The sequence below is a fragment of the Musa acuminata genome, chromosome BXJ2-4 (assembly GCF_036884655.1).
Source record: "Musa acuminata AAA Group cultivar baxijiao chromosome BXJ2-4, Cavendish_Baxijiao_AAA, whole genome shotgun sequence".
NCBI lineage: Eukaryota > Viridiplantae > Streptophyta > Magnoliopsida > Zingiberales > Musaceae > Musa > Musa acuminata.
Window position 1 is genome coordinate 36402326 of NC_088341.1, and position 18616 is coordinate 36420941.

At 35.1% G+C, this 18616-nt stretch overlaps 1 protein-coding gene across 3 annotated transcripts in view; it reads left to right on the forward strand.

The window, feature by feature from the left end:
• Positions 1 to 1216: 1216 nt before the first annotated feature.
• LOC135582292 (uncharacterized) overlaps positions 1217 to 18616 on the forward strand; it is a 30643-nt gene continuing 13243 nt past the window's right edge. The window contains exons 1-13 of one of the 3 annotated variants that reach the window (XM_065105323.1): positions 1217 to 1444; positions 2359 to 2480; positions 3544 to 3589; positions 3669 to 3741; positions 3828 to 3885; positions 5427 to 5522; positions 8564 to 8681; positions 11568 to 11834; positions 14470 to 14571; positions 14738 to 15095; positions 15214 to 15327; positions 17155 to 17783; positions 18125 to 18318. In XM_065105323.1, coding sequence (XP_064961395.1) covers positions 1349 to 1444; positions 2359 to 2480; positions 3544 to 3589; positions 3669 to 3741; positions 3828 to 3885; positions 5427 to 5522; positions 8564 to 8681; positions 11568 to 11834; positions 14470 to 14571; positions 14738 to 15095; positions 15214 to 15327; positions 17155 to 17783; positions 18125 to 18318 — 2273 coding nt within the window. In that variant the 5' untranslated portion in view covers positions 1217 to 1348. Of the gene's footprint in view, positions 1445 to 2358; positions 2481 to 3543; positions 3590 to 3668; positions 3742 to 3827; positions 3886 to 5426; positions 5523 to 8563; positions 8682 to 11567; positions 11835 to 13810; positions 13924 to 14469; positions 14572 to 14737; positions 15096 to 15213; positions 15328 to 17154; positions 17784 to 18124; positions 18319 to 18616 lie in introns of those variants that run through there. The other 2 variants (XM_065105324.1, XM_065105325.1) reach the window with 2 other exon arrangements.

Here is an 18616-nt window from a genome sequence, read left to right on the forward strand (position 1 = left end):
TTATGATCCTCCTTGCATGTGTAGTCACTCATCATAGTTTGTGTGGAAGGAGGGATATGAATATTTATTTCCGGGTTAATTATACATTATCTTTTATAATTAACTATTTATTTTGATCTATATATTTTTAAAAATTATATTAAAACCTAAACTTGTGAAAATAAAATATTTAATATTTTTTTTATGTCATCGACTCTCTTGATAGAAATATCAAAAGGTTTACCACTGAGTACATATTGATTCTGTCTTATTCTAATTTATCACTAAGCAAGTCGATATGAAAAATAAGATTAAATATTTAATTTTTATAAGTATTGGTATCGTAGTGTAATTTTTGAAAGTATAGGGATTGAGATACTAAATATAACTAATTACATTAGGTAATATGTAACTAACCCTTTGTTATATCATTTGGATGATTTATTACTTCAGCAAAAATATTATAATTTAATATACATATATATATATATATATATATATATATATATATATATATATATATATATAAATATAATTTGTTGGATAAAAATCAAGATTTTAGATGATTAAGAGAGTAATATTTTAATATACAATATTAAATGTTTCAATTTACTATGATAAAAAAGTCACTAATAATAATGTGCATTTATTATTCATCTGCTTTGTGAGAAAGAAGACACAATAATTGCATTAAAAAAAAAACCCAAATTTATTCTGCACTTTTGAAACAAGAATTTAAGAATAAAAAAGTGTCTATAGATAAATCAGCTATAATTTTCAGCCATTACTACAAGTTTAATGACTGGGAATTGCTTGGCAGGAGGTGAAGCTCTAAAATTCACAGATCCAAATAAATAAGATAAACAAAATTTCCAGTTGCTTCTGATTTTATGAGAAATTAAAAATTTAAAATATTTTGATTATTTTTAATTTTGATTTTATGTTTCTCAGTTGTCTTTAAAATTTTAACTAAAAATATTGAGTATTAGGTGAAAATTGGGAACTGTTATTGAATAACACAATGAATATTACAAAAATTATTATTATTATTATTATTATTTTATAATAACTGTAATTATTTTTAAGTAATTTCAATATTATAAATGTTATTATTTTTATGCTATATTAAAATCCAGTAATGATCTGATAATTTCAAACAATGTAAGGATAAATATGCAAATATATGCGTGTCATATTTCCAAATAAACCCATCCCGTCGCTTGAAAGCCGACTCAGCTTTCCTTTGACCCGACGAGGACCGACTCGCTCGCCCAAATGCGATGGCCCGTTAAGGATCTCGCCGGACCCAACCTTCGCTCCCGCGGCCGGGCGGCAGCAGCGCCTCCTTCCTCCCCTTCGATCCCCCGCGATGAACGCCGGAAGCGCGGCGAAGCTCATCGTCGAGGCGCTCCTGCAGCGCTTCCTCCCTCTCGCGCGCCGCCGCATCGAGACCGCGCAGGCTCAGGTCTGCTTCTCCACCCTGTTCTCGAAGTTTTGGTTTTCTTTGTGATTACTACGGAAATAATACTTTCTCTTAGGTCAATTAGTACCCTCCGCATCGGGCAGTGAGTTGACTTCTAGTCGAGGATAAAGGGCCGTTGGTCCTAATTCAAGCCGATCTTATTACCGTAGTTCTTCTCCTTCTTTCTTGCACGTAGGCAGTTGGTTTTCGCTGTCCTCGTTGTGGCAATACTTCCGTTTGAATGTGAACTCTCAAAAATGCATAAAGCAAGCATTCTTTTAACTACTTCTAGGTTTTCTTGTTTCTCTTCACATCTTAGTTAACAGTTCAGATTATACAGAACGATGGTGTGCTCCCATTTGAGGACGTTGTAGATGGAAGTCTCAGGTGGTAATGGAAATAATCGTTAAATGATGAAGTGACAAAACTTGATACATTTATTTGCTCCATGTGATTCATTTTTGTCTCCAAAATGATGTGGTAGATGTTGTCAGGATGCAGTTACAATGACATTTGAATTGCCAATTCCAATATGTCCTATGTGAGTTGAAACATGCTAACACTTCATAATGTATATAACGTTTGCATATTTCGTTAAATAACGGAGAAATTTCTATTGATTAATAGGAAAAGATAAAGATTGTTTTGTGAAATTATGGATTTCCATCTTGGGATGGTTTGATGCATAAAAAAAGATTTCTTGATATTACTATTAACTTTTGTTTTTTTTTATGCTTTTGTGTTGGGCTAGTGTTGGGAGGGAGCGAGCAGTTGAATGGTTTCAATTATTAACTTACATCCCCACTTATTTGATCTGAGCTACAATGATTGACCTTGAACTCTTTTTTTGGAATCATGCGTGTGGAATGCTATATGGTTATTTTACATTTCACATATCTAGCTACCTTTTTTTAAAGCAGGATGGACAATATCTCAGGCCGTCTGATCCAGCTTATGAGCAAGTATTGGATTCATTAGCTATGGTTGCACGACATACACCTGTGCCACTCTTGGAGGCCCTTCTTCGTTGGAGAGAAAGGTACATGGAAAGAATTTATTTTTACTTTAACTAGTTTGCTAATTTTGGTTGATTATTTATGCATGAACCACCTATTATGTTAATTGATTTTGTAGTCATGCTGATCTGTGTTGAAGGTGCCAACACATGGTTAGCTTAGGTTTTGGCTTATGTAGGTTGACACAAAGGTTGGCCAATCGGCATGGCAGGGTAGTGTTCCATGTCATACTTCAAGCTGTAGTTGCTCTAATTAAGCGAAAAGACTTCAAACATTCAAGCATAGATACAGAAATGCTAGTTTGAAGTTAATGAGGTATGATAGGTAGCATCAATCGATTCCATAGACTGCAGTTGGGTGCTCCATAAACTAGCATGTGACCTCAAGAATTTGATGCTCTATGGGCATTGGCATGCGTGGAAGATCCTTGTGAAGGAAAACCAACATATTCAATTCCTGTAATCTATAAAACCTTGTCACCTCATGCTTGCCAGAGTCAGTATCAACGTGTCACCTGAAGAATTCGATGATGTGTGGTATTCGACAACTATATACTGATCATGCAAGTTTTTAGTAGTGACATGATATCTGATCTTTGCATCAGATGGATATTCTGCCCAGTTATATGGTAGGAAGGGCTCATAGTCATACTTATGTTCTGAAACAAATTGAAAGGCATGCCATTGAAGATCCTGATAATATTTGGTCTATAACAAGCATATGCTGGCCATATAAAGCAGCAAGAAGGACTTGATCTGCCGATTTATCCTGCTTGAATGCACCTAGTAATTTTTTTCCAGATCAATGGTAGTTTATCTACATGCAAAGTGGGACCGTACATATTCTTCCTTGAAGTAGCGTAACTTTTCCATCGCCATTTGTGGTTCACATTAATGATGGTCCTCCGAAATGATTCCACGTGCATGCTTCATAAAAGAGTCCGAGTGATGTTTCTAAGTTCATAAATTATTCTAGACAAGCAAGACATGTTAATTTTAAAATTAATTATTTTTGGCTAGTATCTTATACAAATTAACCCAATTGCATACTTGTGGTTTACACATTAATTTCTGATTTCATCTCCAGTGAATCTCCTAAGGGTGCAAATGATGCTTCTACGTACCAAAGGAAGGTATGTTTCCCCGTATTGCACCATGTGGATTTTGGCGTTCATTTTATCACACTCGATACATTTTTATTTTCTCCCGCAGCTTGCAGTGGAGTGCATATTCTGCTCTGCTTGCATTCGCTTCGTGGAGTGTTGTCCCCAGGAAGGAATCACAGGTTATTGTTTTTACCAATTTATCTCATATAGTCCTGCAGATATCTGTTACATTACATATCTTCTAACTTGAATTAAGTTATTTCAGAAAAACTATGGTCTGGTCTTGAAAATTTTGTGTTTGACTGGCTAATTAATGCAGACAGGTGAGGCTTCTATTGGCTTTTATTTATTTCTTTTTCTTTCATTAGTGCCAACGACTTATACATGGGTTCGAGAAGTTTTTTTTTTAATGATGGAAACATCGGAAGTATTGTTTATGAATACACATTGAGAAGTGAATATTCAGAAATATTATTTTGATTGAGAAGTTTTTTAGTTTTTATATATTTATACGCTGATTGAAAGTAGCTTTAAAGTATATCGACTTGCACTCTACTGTTCTACTTGAGACACTAGTCTCAACCATGGTTTTAAATCTCCGTACAAGACCCATACGAGTTGCTGGTTGGACTGGTACTAATTGGGTATATCTTGATGGTTTGCCCGCGTATTGGTCGACACTGAGGAGGGAGGGGAGGTGCAAAAGGAGTATAGGAGGAGGAGAGAAGTGGAAGAGGAAGAGGAGACAAAGGAGGAGCATCGGAGATGGTAAGATGTGGGCAACACAGGGCAAAGAGAATCGAGAAAGAGAGAATTTTTGAAAAGACAGTAATCATGTAAATATTTTCTAAATAGTCATTGGTTATGCAAATTCATATTGATGAAGAAAGGTTGACTGGTGATGATATATTATGACGACCATGGTATCTGTAAATATAAATTGACATCGTTAAGTGTACATGGAATAAAAAATATATCGAGGATCCTTTCTTCGATTTGCACGATGACACATTACCTATCAGAACCATGGTTTCAAATATTGGTTGGTATGGCATATGTTGAGTGGTATTTACTGGTTTGGACTGTATTGTACCACTATGGTTTGGTACTGGTTGATATGTATTTCTTTTAGCTGAAACCGGATGGTAGGGCTTGGTATGTTGCCTGGTACCATATCAAACAAGTAGATTAGTAAAATTAGTATCCTAATTTCGTATTTGTTGCCACTTATTTATTCCAATCTTATTTGATGCTTTTCTGACGTGTTCAAGTATCTCTTACTGAAAAACTTTTAAATGCCACCAGAATTTGAAGTAATATACATGATTTTAGGTTGCATGCACTATGCTGTTGGTACATGCAATTTGAGATATTTTCTTTGGTTATTTTTGATCTGGCTTGAAGTTCAAGATGCAGATTGTTCTTTCGTACACTGTACCATACCAGAACAATGTATATTAAGTTGATGCTACACTCTTGTGCTTTTGGAATAAGACCCCAGTTGTGGTACTGGACCTTGGCCAGAATTGTTTGTGTCAGCTTGTATGGTCTAGCACAACCCAGAACTTTAAACCTTGTGTGGAAGAATTTAAGGCCTCTGGTAATAAGATGTCCTATGTATTTCACCATGTTTCTTTATTTTTCTCTTTTGTTTACTATGGTAAAGTAAAAGAAGATTTGAGTCTTTTTGAGGGATGAGCTGAAGAGCTGATGGTTGCACAAATTAAGTTCAATTTGCTAAATTATCTTCACTTGTTAATTGTCATATGATGAATCCATTAAGGTATTTTTACTGTGGTTTATTCATGAAGATATATCTGCTGTTGCTGAACCTTTGTTTGATGGTGTGTATATATATATATAGGGTTGTTAGCCAGGTTGACTACCCTTCATTGGTTGATCTACGAGGGCTTCTCTTAGATCTTGTTGCGCAACTTTTAGGTGCTTTATCTCGGATTAGGTATGTATTCACTTGCTTTATGCTTCATTAAAGTATTTTTTGGCTTCGGAATCAATACTTATATTGAAGCCCAAAATCCTTAAATACTTTTAAGATAAGGATGATAGTTTACTGGTTATGAATTAAGATGGTCTTTAATCTGTATATATTATCTAGTTTGAATCATCGTTCTTTTTATTTTTACCTGTGCAATTCTTTCAATGATGTCATATTATGTTTTGTTACTTTGAATATGCCATCCTTAAATGCTTTTAAGATAAGGATGGCAGTTTACTGGTTATGAATTAAGTTGGTCTTTAATCTGTACATATTTCCTCTTTTGAATCATCGTTCTTTTTATTTTTGGGTATGCGTTTCTTTCAATGATGTCATATTACGTTTTGCCACTTCGTAAGAACATTTTTTATTCTTAGCTTGTTAAATTATATATATTTCATAACAGAAAGTCTCTTCCGCCATAGTTATTGAAGAATCATCGTGTTTCATGACAACATCTTATCTATGAATGGATATTTATATATTTTGATATGAATCATATTTTGTTAAGCAACAATGTTAGTGTATGGGTTAGCCCATGGTTTTCATATTAATACTTGAAGTTCCATAAGCAAGTTCGAAATATGAAAATTTGAGTAGTCATCCTTTTCATTTTGGTCTATGAGACAAAAGTGTGCACTTAAATGCTTCATTTATGTAGTTGGAAGGATTGGAGAAAACTATAAGCCTATGGTGATTTCAAAACCAGTTCAGTCTCCTTTTGCTGCTTTACTGGAATCAGTTCTCTTTTTCTTGATCTTCTTTCCCACTATTTTCTTCTCTTCATCTTACGATTTAAGAATTAATCTAGTATTTTATGAGTGTAATTTCAAACAATCATTATTTGAATCCATCATGTAGAACATTGCTTTTTCCTGTGAGGCATAGTATCGAGGTTTTGGTGACTCGTGGGTAGAGGTATAGTAATACTGGCAGTTCTGTGAAAGGTCAACTACCTCCTTCATTAACATCATCTAAAGCACTGAAGTGACATGACTAATTGATTATGGATAGCGTTGTTTTAAAGCTTTTAATTCTCTTTAGAAAGGTTCTTAAATAGTTGAATGCATTTTTTATTTGATGTAGCTATTCATTTTCTAAACCAAGAAATGTTTTTGTTACTTTGAAGTTTGAACTGCAAATTGTTATTATTTAATTCCAGTGAGAAAATGCCTTTTGGTATGCACATTATGGTCTTCTTTGGACATGTTAAGTTTAGCTTGCATGACTTAACATCATTCCATCAGCCTTTGGTGCTTTGCCCAACTTATGACTTGTGCATTAAGTTGTTAACCCTTTCCTATTTATACTTCTTCATCCTTTTTGATATTCTCATTATAAATCAAATATTTTCAGGGTACACTGTTTCTTGTCTGGCAACATTCTTGTTTCATTTATAGCTATATACTTGATAATTAATATTATATCTGTAAATCTAAATCAATCACTGAATTACATTTTAAGTATGTTCTTTCTTGGTCATTTTCTCTCTTGTTAAACATTTCTTTCCTGTAGGAAACCTATCCAAGATGGTGGAAGTTACTTTTTCTACCATTGTTGCTGCTGCAGTCCCATCCCTCTTCTCGCTTCTCTCTTTTCCCTTCTCCCTCTTCTTCACTCTCTTCACTACCTTTCATCATTGATGCTGCTGACACCCACCACCCCTTGTTCTTGTTGTAATGACTATCTTTGCATTTTAAGCATGTTCATTCTTGGTCATTTTCTCTATTGTTAAGCATTTCTTTCCTGTAGGAAACCTATCCAAGATGGTGAAAGTTACTTTTTCTGCCATTGTTGCTGCTGCAGTCCCCTCCCTCTTCTCGGTTCTCTCTTTTCCCTTCTCTCTCTTTTTCTCTCTCTTTGGTACCTTTCATCATTGGCACTGCCGTTACCCACCACCCCTTTTTCTTGTTGTAATGACTATATTTATATTTAAATTTTTTATAAATTTTTAGAGGTAAGCATGTTACTTTACTCAGGTGAGCACCTAGCACTTTAGGCAATAAGGGATATCAATGCCTTAAAGCGCTTCATGCTTTTGAATTTTGAAAATTTTGTATGATATCATTGAATAAAATAATGAAAAGCATGAGTAATATGTCGAGTTGTACTGATGTTTGTGTTCCAATATCAATGCTTGGTTGGATTGGTAAATACCAACTGGTGTGTATTGATCCAATCAAGGTGTTTTAACTTTTAAACCATGTTCTCAGTGACTAATGTTATACCAATCAGCCCAAAGTATTTTAAATTTAAACTATGATCACTATGAGGTTTTCCCCTGTAGAACTTGTTAATCTCATTTTATTTGACAATCCTTTTCTTTTTCATTCCTTTTGTATATAATTGTTTATGAAATCATGCTCTTACTTTTCCCTAGTTTAGCATCTCCATTTTTTGTATATAGCATACCATTATGTTTTGCTGCTCACTATGTATGGTTTATCACTTCAAATACCATATCAACTTACTTGTGCTTGAAGCATAATATGTACAACTTTTGACATGGATTCCATCCTTCTATGACATCATTGCAAAATTTGTATATGACAATATCAGTTAATAAACTCACATGTGCTGTTTTATATTACTTTAGCTAGAGCTATGTCATTCTCAAATAATAAGATTTAAAAAATGCTACATGTTGATGATCACAATTTACTTTTCTCCATTTTTGCAAGTATAAAGCTCCGAGAGTACAACAACAACAACATATGGATATTTTGCAGCTATTGAGATTTGTAAAAAGTCATATGTTTAGTTAAGTTCAGACTTCAGAGTACTATTATTTGTATAAAAAGCTCCAAGAGCACTATTATTTGCAAGTATAAGTGAACCACATGAATTGACACTCGGTGATCGATTTGATCATTTGGGTAAAGTTTGAACCTAAATAGATTGTCTTTTAGCTTAAAAAATCATCGTTGTAGGAAGACATTGCATCTCATTTGGAGATTAATTTGTTTCTTAGAAGTTGTTGATGTATAGTATATCTATTCATGCAGGTTCAGTTCAGTGACGGAACGATTTTTCACGGAGCTTAATACTCGGCGTATCGATACTAGTGTTGCCAGAAGTGAGACACTTAGTATTATCAATGGGATGCGCTACCTTAAATTGGGAGTATGTGTTACATATCATGTACATGAAATCATAGTTTTGTTTGATGAAGCCTTTTTTTTTTTTTTCAAGCTATGTCTTCAGATGGATCATTAATATTGCTTGCTTTGTTTAAGTCAAGCTATTATCCTATTAATACCAGACACTACTAAATCATCAAATTACTGGTTTTCTTCTGAGAATGATGTTCTAACTTAACTTTTTTTATGCGATAAGCATAAGCATGGACATGGAGTACAAAAATGACACATTGCCTATATGTCGACATGGAAAATATTGAAAATCACAAAATGAGATTCTATGGACAAGGTAATTAACTAATACTTAAAGAAACTTCTGTAACTTTTCTACGAGGACATAAGTTATATGTCCACTATCTACAATCACCATAATATGTGACTTACGAGAGTCATTGCAATGATATTTACAGCAAATCTTAAGAATGTTATATTAAGGTCGCTCACTCAAAGTTGATGGCTCGATGCTGCTTGCAAATGCTATGGAACTATAAACAAACTTATGGATTATATTCTTCTCCATTATCTTTGTGCAAAACAAGTCTTGAACGATAAACATTTTGCAAATTGACTTGCTATCATGTGACCTAATTAGAGAAAGCACCTTGACAAGTAACAGAGGTAGTGCTAGGCAAGGTTTTTAATTTCGGGTGCTAGATCTGTTTTGGTCCATGGCTAAATTGGTACAGGTCTGGTTTGTTCCAGTGTGTATTGAGACATGGTATGTCAGAACATACTGCGGTACCATTATGCTGGAAGAGGGGGGAGGAAGAAGGAAGAAGGAAGGAAAAAGAAAAAGAGGAAAGAAGATGGAGGAGATGCACAGTAGATGAGGCCGATTGTGTGCAGCCGTGGTGATCAAACGTTGGACAGAGGAGAGGAATACTCATGAGTGAGCCGTAGGTGACAGGGCTTTTAAAAGGAAAAAAACACAAAATAGTCATCTTAATAAAGAAAAGGGACCAGGCCATCTGAAATAAGATGATCCTTTTCCAATAAGCTATTGCTTTTTCTTGTGATCTGCACTTCAAGATTAGTAGTGAAAATGAATTTCAGTCTTTTATAAACAATGTGGTGACACTGGGCTTTTTCCCTTCCTATGTTCCTCAAAAGGAAACTGTGCTGACATGAGATCTGTTATCATATTGTTACTTCTCATGCTAATCGCATTTGTTTGTGGTAACATCTTATTTTTATTCATTTCAGGATAGTAATATGACAGTACAGATTAAAAGAATGTAGCAATTTCAATGTTTGTTCAAATGCCAGAAATGCAAGCTTACTTAAGTTTGGCCACAAAGGTATCAGCATACACAATCCTGTGCTATCAGATCATGTTAAGACAACAGACAGCTAAAGATTTTTCAGTATACAATACTATTTATTATTATATTAATTATTAGCATACCCAATATAAGGTTTGCCAGTCTGCAGATTTCTCAAGTTCTATGAACAGCATCAGGGTAGGAAAAGGACGAAAGAGGGGGAAAAGAGAGAGAATGATGGAAGGGTGCAGACTCAGTTGTGGTGGAACCAACTGTTGTAGGTGGCGTTAGTGTTCAAGGAGATGAGGCCTCAGATAAGGCAGAGGCTAGGGATGTGGCCTTAGATAAGAAATTAGATGTGGCCATAGATAAGAAATTAGATGTGGCTTTAGTGTCGAGTAAGAGGACATTCCAGAAGTATGTAGGCTGTGTCAGGCATTGGATGAGTTATAGAGAGGCATCAAGCAGTCGATAAAGAGATAAGATGAAGCAGAAGAAAGAAGAGGGAATGCGAGAGGGTGAACAATGTTTGGCTCTGGAAGTGGTGTTGACAGACCTGGAGGATGGCAGACAGCCATGGTGCAGGTAGCTTGGTGCATCTAGCACAATAGGCATCACAATGTCCATTCGAGAAAAATCAACAGTTGAACATGGAGGATTATGGCTTTCGTTATGAGCTTTGGACTGACCCGAGCTGAATGTAGATGATGTCAAAAATTCGTTTGAGATGATATGAGCCAGCCTGTGCAGGGCTTGAAAGTTGAAGTAACTTGGTCAGAATCTCAGATCTATCTTGGTTATAGTCTGGCTCAATGGGTCCAATCTAGCTCAGGCCACTAGGAGCTCTAGTTATTTTGGGCTTTAGTTGATTATTTTGTTATAAATGACACTTTTTTGCAAGGTTTGTCGTACTGAGGCATGTTGCTCGGTATGAGCGATATGTACCGGTCCGACAGGAAACCGGTATATGAGCGGTACATTAGTATGCTTCGTTGTACCATGTGTCGGTATACTTGGTACGGCTTGGTACGTACCGTACCGATAGCTAGTTGGTACACCAGTACGGATCGATAAGGTGAACCATGCTTTTTTGTGCAAGCGACATTGTTTAGAGGATTGCTATTGAAGAGGCTGCTTTAAGTTGTCAAAATTACCGGCTTAGTTAATGTGCACTTGGGATATGTCAATATTGAAAAAATAATTGTTAATATGAATTATACAATGTGTGATAATGCTCATGCTAAGCAAAGCTCAAGTTTATGTGATGTGTAGACTTTATTAGAAGTAAATTTGGTTGTCGGGGAAAAGGGGTTTTAATCTAGTTCAAAAAAGAAAAAGGAAATCAATTGATAGAAGGTATATAACAAAAGACTGAAGGAAAGCTAAAATTCAATAAAAGTATTATATTGGTGCCTAGTTGTAGGAAGCTTCTATCTGATACTAAATAACTCCAGAATAAGACTATTGTGAGAGGAACTGAAAAATTTTTAGAAAATATTTTTCTTTTACTTAAATTATCTTAAAAAAATTTCTGTCTTAATGCTTAAAGAAATTCTTCTTTTTCTTTTGTCTATTGATGGTATGACTTGGTCCTTGACTTTTGCCAGGTAAAGACAGAGGGTGGTTTGAATGCATCAGCATCCTTTGTGGCAAAAGCTAATCCTCTCAATTGTACTCCTCACAAGAGAAAGAGTGAATTATATCATGCCTTATGTAATATGCTTTCAAGCATATTGGCACCGCTTGCAGAGGGCGGAAAAAGCCATTGGCCTCCGTTGGGAGTGGATTCTGCACTGGCATTATGGTATGAAGCAGTAGCTCGAATTAGAGGGAAACTGATGCATTGGATGGAGAAACAGAACAAGCACATAGCAGTAAGTAGCTCCTTGAAGATACATACTAGATCTGAATTTCTTCTCTTCACTATGCCAGGATTTTATATCTGCTAGTTGACTGTTCTACTGAAGGTTAATGTTTCAAATTGAAGGTTTCTGGAATAGTAATCTAATTTCCAAGCTCATTGCCTGTTCTATAGCAATATGAAAATTAGATTGAGAATTATAGTCTCTTGTTAGACATTGGATGTGTATACAACTGTCTTCTCAGTAGTGTACTAAATCTCCAGTCTGCTGGTAATATTGGTATGATTGTTTTGTGTTGAGTTGATACTGACTGATGTTAATTAGATATGCTGTTGTTAGAAACCTTTCAAATTTTATAGGCCCCTTTCTGGCTTCTTTTGAAGCCTTTGACCTCCATTTGGGTTTTGCTGTTGGATCCTGGGGAGGCTTTGGAGGAATTGAATATTTTAAGATCTTCTAAATGGGTCAACCGCATGGTACATTGTTATCGATTTTCTCAAATTTCATTTCAATTAACGCCACACATAAAGCACACTATATATAAGTTCTGAACATTGTAACACAGGGCACATCTTTGTATTGTCTGTGTTGGTTTCTGCTGGTGCTTGATGCTTGTATTTGTATGGTCATTGGCACATATTGAAGTGTACACATATCAATTTATTCCAAATATGATACAACATTAGTAATATTTCTATTATGTGAAACTGAATGAAAAAGAGGTCCACACAATTAAAATATAGGAACCCTTCTTTATTTTTTTAATATCTTGTAAACAGCTCCAAAAAGAACTGCTTGCACATTAGGTGCTTGATGTGTGCCACATAATATTTACAAAATGTAACGTTAATACATAGATGGTTAGATTGCTCTGTTATATGTAAGGTCTGGCTATGAATAGGCTTGCTCATGTAAGGTTTATATCTGGTACATTCTTGGCGCTGAGACTCAGCCCAATTGAAACCCCACCTAATGTGCAAGCAGTTCAAGGTTTCCTGACCTGGTAGCTGGTGCCAACTTTAACAACTAGAAGTGTATGTCCAATGTAAATGCATTGTGTCAGTGGGTTGTTTCTTGTTTCACATTGTGTTTGCAAAGTGACTGGCTTGGTGGTATTGCATTAAGCCTCACTATCTAGAAAAATCGTGCTCGATCTCAACCTGAACAGACATTTAAGAGTAATCAAGTTGTACACATTGGGTTTGATTAAATATGCTGAACCAGGTAACATTTTTTTAACTTGTGGATTTTCCGTGTCCTTGTGCTAGATTTAATACAGTGAGAACAAAAACATACAATTATCATGGAAAAGTCTAAGCTACCTTATGAATGTTGTTGAGACATGAGATGAGCGCACCATTGGAAGCAATGCTTTAAATATTGGTCAAACCATTGTGTACCAACCAGTAGTATTTATTGGCCCGACTAAGGACCAAAATCGGATCATATGGCTTAGTACTTGTTAGTATTCATTTTTTAATTATTTTTTTCAGTGATGTATGGAGGTACAGGTCTGTATACTGTATGGTTTACAAATTGTGCCTCTGTTTGACAATATGTTGAAGTCGATATCGGTTTGCGATTTTAAACCTTGATGGGAGGTCTAAAGTTTTGTGGATGGAGGTTGTTGTTTTAATGATGACCGAGATGTTACATTCTCGTGGAACGTATGCAGCATAAAGTTTTATACTTGGGTGGAATCAAAATAATGTGATATAATAATCCTAAAAGACAATTATAAGGAAGGTTTTAAAGAATTACTTCAATCTGGATTTAGATTAGGAACCAAAATTGCATTTTTTATTGTGAGCCAAGACCAATATTGTCATGTTTGTTTGTTGTTATTGATATTAAACACATGAAACTTTTGGATTGTTGAATTGCCTGTGTTTGTACTAATTTGCTAAGTTTTTTTTTTCTGTTTAAATGTTTGATAAATACAGTGGTGCATGAAACAAGCACGTATATTGGTTTGTATATATGTCTGCATCTAATTCAGCAAGGAGGCAAGAAGGAGAAAAGGGGGCCTGTGGAGATCATATTGTAGTGAGATGTATGAATATAAGTCCATACGAAGCCTACAAAATGAAAACTTGTACTTGTAAGTCCATCATATCTATTGATGTTGAAGATCCATAACTACAGAGTTAAAAAACTATTAGATCTGCAGATATGTACCTGACGTTATTGTGGATTGGATGCTATTTCCAAGTAGCGTTGATAATAGTTGATTCTCATCTCAGCTCAGTTACTCTGTGGTCTCTACCGTATTGCAAAATTGCTATCGGATGTCTGGGATATTTCGTATGTTAAAACAATTTTTTTAATGACCATTGGGGAAGATTAGAGAAGTCAATTCGTTTTCTTGGGCCTTTTCTCTTAGGAAATTTGCATGGACTAATGTTAATGTTTCACACAGCATATTGACATGCATAAAGCGCTCGCTACCTACAAAAAAGACCAATTGTGACAGATCCTCTAAAAAGAAAAATTATAAACTTAAAGCAGCAGGTAATATATCAATTGTGGTTGTGAAAGACACTGAAGTGCCATTCTCGCTGCAGTAGCAGACTTCAATTTGTTAACTGTTTTTGTCTTTGATCTAAATCCTTATAAATCTCGATTAATTTCTTTTCTTTTTTCCCAGGTTGGCTTCCCATTGGTGACCCTTCTACTCTGTCTAGGCGATCCCCAAACGTTCAATATTAACTTTGGTCCTCATATGGAGCTTTTGTATAAGCATCTTAAAGTGAGTCTTTTCTGTATAGTTTTCTTTTATATGCTAGTCTACTTTCATTTTGATTACTGGTAAATTTTTTTTGCTGTGGCATCTTGGGTTGGTTATTTGAAGGCAGTTATTCACCTTTTGATGTCCCATTCCTGTCAAGAACTAATTTGTTTCCATATTAATTCAGGACAAGAACCATCGTTCCATGGCACTAGATTGCCTGCACCGAGTTGTGAAATTTTATTTAAATGTTTATGCAGATTACCAACCTAAAAATCATGTATGGGATTATTTGTACAGTGTAACGTCACAGTTGTTGACTGTCCTAAAGAAAGGTCTGCTAACTCAAGATGTTCAGCATGATAAGCTTGTCGAGTTCTGTGTGACTTTGGCTGAGAGCAACTTAGATTTCACCATGAATCATATGATTTTGGAACTGTTGAAACCTGATAGTTCGAGTGAAGCAAAGGTTATTGGTCTTAGGGCTTTGCTTGCCATTGTCATGTCTCCTTCAAATCAACGGTTTGGCTTGGAAGTTTTTCATGGTGATACTTCTGATCCCCAGATTGTCTTTTCTTCAATACTGTTTCCTTTATATTTTGATTCTGTGCAATTTTGTATGTTGCTATTACCTTATTTTTAACTTGTTCGTTATTATTTCAGTCCATGGAGTTGGCCATTATGTTCCGAAAGTGAAATCTGCAATTGAGTCTATCCTAAGGTTATGTAATAAAGCCTATAGCCAAGCTCTTCTAACTTCACCAAAGTCGTCCATAGGTATGTTTTCTTTTCTTAATTCAAGGTTACTTTCTGTAAATGTATCTATGTGATCAAATTGTCCTAGTGGTGCAAATTTAAAGTGATTTAAGTCATCAGCATGAGAGAGTTTGTTTAGAGCATGGCTAGTATGGTGCAAAAGAAGATCTGATGTAGCTTGCTATATATCTTATTATAATCAGTGCTTCCTCCTGGAGCATATTTCTACTGTTATACATATCGTGAATGATTTTTATCCCTTTGAGAAGAACACATGGAACTTGGAAGTGCATAGCATCTTTTGTTTCATTCGTCTCCCTTGAGGATTAGGCCCTTAACAACAATCAGTCAAGATTACGCATAGTCGCATATTACATAATATTTTATGTACCAGATTTTAGAGATGTGGGTACAATTCTTGATTTATTGAGAAAGTAGAGTGAACCCATAGATTAGTTTGGGTGGGCATCTCATACCATGTTAAAGGAAACTTAACATTATTGGACAGTCGAGTTTCAACCTCATGAATGAATGGAGTATCAGGACATTGAAATTGTTAATGAGATAAGATTTGTTTGTGATGACTATGATATGTGGAAAATGCTTTAAAATTTCATCTTATGGTACCACTTTCCTCTTTCTAATATGGCAATCATATATCAAGTACCACGGTAACTGAGAAAGATATAATTAAGCTTGAAGTTTGTTTATGATAGCTTGGAACTTGACCATATTTGAAAGGTCAAGTTTGCACTTAAAATCTGAAGATATGGTCAAGTTTGAAGTGTATGCAGTCCTTTTGTATTGTATTCCAGTGATTACCTGTCAGATGAAAATTATTTTCAGTTTTAACTTGTGAGTAAAATTATTTTTAACAAACTTGAGAAAGAAAATTGAGATATTATGTTCAAATAAGGAGGGAAATTTATAAAAATAATGTGAGAGGAAATATCAACATATGGAAAATGTATTTTGATTAGTGGAATCTGCTATGCTTGTTGAAAAAATATTCACTATTCCATCTGAATTCAAGATATTTGTTTGGCAATTGTGCTTAAATTTTGTTGTAATTAACAAATTAGACGACTAGAGTGGTTTTGCCGATCATGAAATTCTGGAAAGTTGTATCATTTCTTTTGCTTTCATGATTAATATTGTTGTCAAAGTTTAGTTCTCGGACATCTGAAATAGTAGGACCTTCTTGAATGTTACATTACCATTCCGATAGATGCGCTAATGTATGATGAATACACTGGATCACTGATATCGGACAATGCAGGCACATTTTTGTGTTTAAGGTGTCCAACTTTGACTAATACAAATATTCTTGTTGACACAAAGAGGTGATTCCATGATTAATAGTCATTTAACACATGGCAGCGATTCTATTCTATCCAAAATGAATGCCCAAACATAGAAACATGATAGAATTCATGTAAAACAATCTTTTAATATTTTGAATGAAGAAAATGATTTATGGCTTATTCAAAGATAGAATGCTTGCTTACATCTGATTGTCTTCTGCGTGGTTGGTAACCAGCAGTAACTTTATCATATCAGTGGGGGGATGCTAAATTATAATTATATTTGTAGTTTAAAATTTAAATGTATTTGTTTGCTTTATCATTTAAAGCTGGAAACCAAGATCAAATCAAGACCTCGGGAAAATTCCAATTTTTGAGCTTTTTTAAAGTTGACTGGAATCTTTTGAACCTGTGTTCCTTTAAATTGTTTTTTATTTCCTGTTGTTAGAATGTTTGACTACTAATCCTATATTCTTCTGTTCTCCATATTATTTGTGGGTTAATTGTGAAATGTTTTTGACATCAACTTCAATAAGCTTTTCAGATGCTGTAATGAAGGAAAAATCTCAAGCATCTCTCTTCAGGTCAGTGCTGAAGTGCATACCATATTTGATCGAAGAAGTTGGCCGCAGTGATAAAATAACTGAAATCATTCCACAGCATGGCATAAGTTTTGATCCTGGTGTCCGTGAAGAAGCCGTGCAAGTAATGAACCGCATCGTGCGGCATCTTCCTCATCGTCGTTATGCTGTGGTGAGAGGGATGGCTAACTTTATACTGAAACTTCCTGATGAGTTCCCTCTTATAATCCAAACTTCACTGGGCCGCCTAGTGGAACTTATGCGCTTGTGGAGGGCTTGCTTGTCTGATGAATTGTCAATGAATGATGCTCAAACCATCAAGAGATCAAGTCTTGGAGGTGATAAAGTGAACAGTTCTCCGTTTCTTCAGTCAGCAGATTTGTCTGAGTTCCAAACAACAGAAGTGGATGCGCTTGGTCTTATTTTTCTCAGTTCAGTGGATGTTCAGATAAGACATACTGCACTAGAATTACTTCGGTCTGTTCGTGCTTTAAGAAATGACATCAGAGACTTGTCAGCAAACGAACGGGCTGATCATAGGTTACATGAGGCAGAACCAATTTTTGTCATTGACGTATTGGAAGAAAATGGGGTGATGTTTTCTGAAACTGCTTGTTTTTTTTTCATCTTTTCTATGTGGTTGCTGTTTATTATTTGATATAAATATCCTCTTTCTGACATGAAAAGCTCATGCATTATATATTTTAAAGATGTACAAGAAAGTAATGAATCTTAATGCTAGATGAGTTATATTTGGCAAAGAAATGTATTATCATATAGGCACAAATTTATTAATTATATTGGAACTGGTGTCATGTTCACTTAAGTGGTTGAGGAGTAGGATTTCTTAACAGGAACAAAATGATAGATCATTAAGTATGTTGGCTTCCAATTGCTTGGTGGTGTCCTGATAGTTTTTTATGTGTTTCGCAGGATGATATCGTTCAGAGTTGCTATTGGGATTCCGGTCGTCCTTTTGATTTGAGGAGGGAATTTGATCCGGTTCCTCCTGACATAACACTTCAATCAATTCTTGAAAACTCTGACAAAAACAGATGGACCCACTGTCTTAATGAGCTTGTTAAATTTGCTGCTGAACTTTGCCCAGCTTCTGTTCAGGAAGCAAGGTAATGCTATTTTACTTTGGTTAGGTGGATTACTATTTACTAATTTTCAGTCTTCAAGATTTAACTATTGCTGTCTTGTTTTGCCTTAGAGTGGTCTTTGATTTATAAATAGTGTTTTACATAGTTGGACTTATTGCTTGATCGAACTAGTGTTACATATTGAGTTGCTTTGATTTCAATGCCATGCTAAGACAAGGCATCACCTTCATTCCTACATAAAAGTTCAGACTTCTTGTCGGGTCATACTGGTAGCACGCTGAGTGCTCCATTGTGAAGTTTGTCAAATTATAAAATTGAT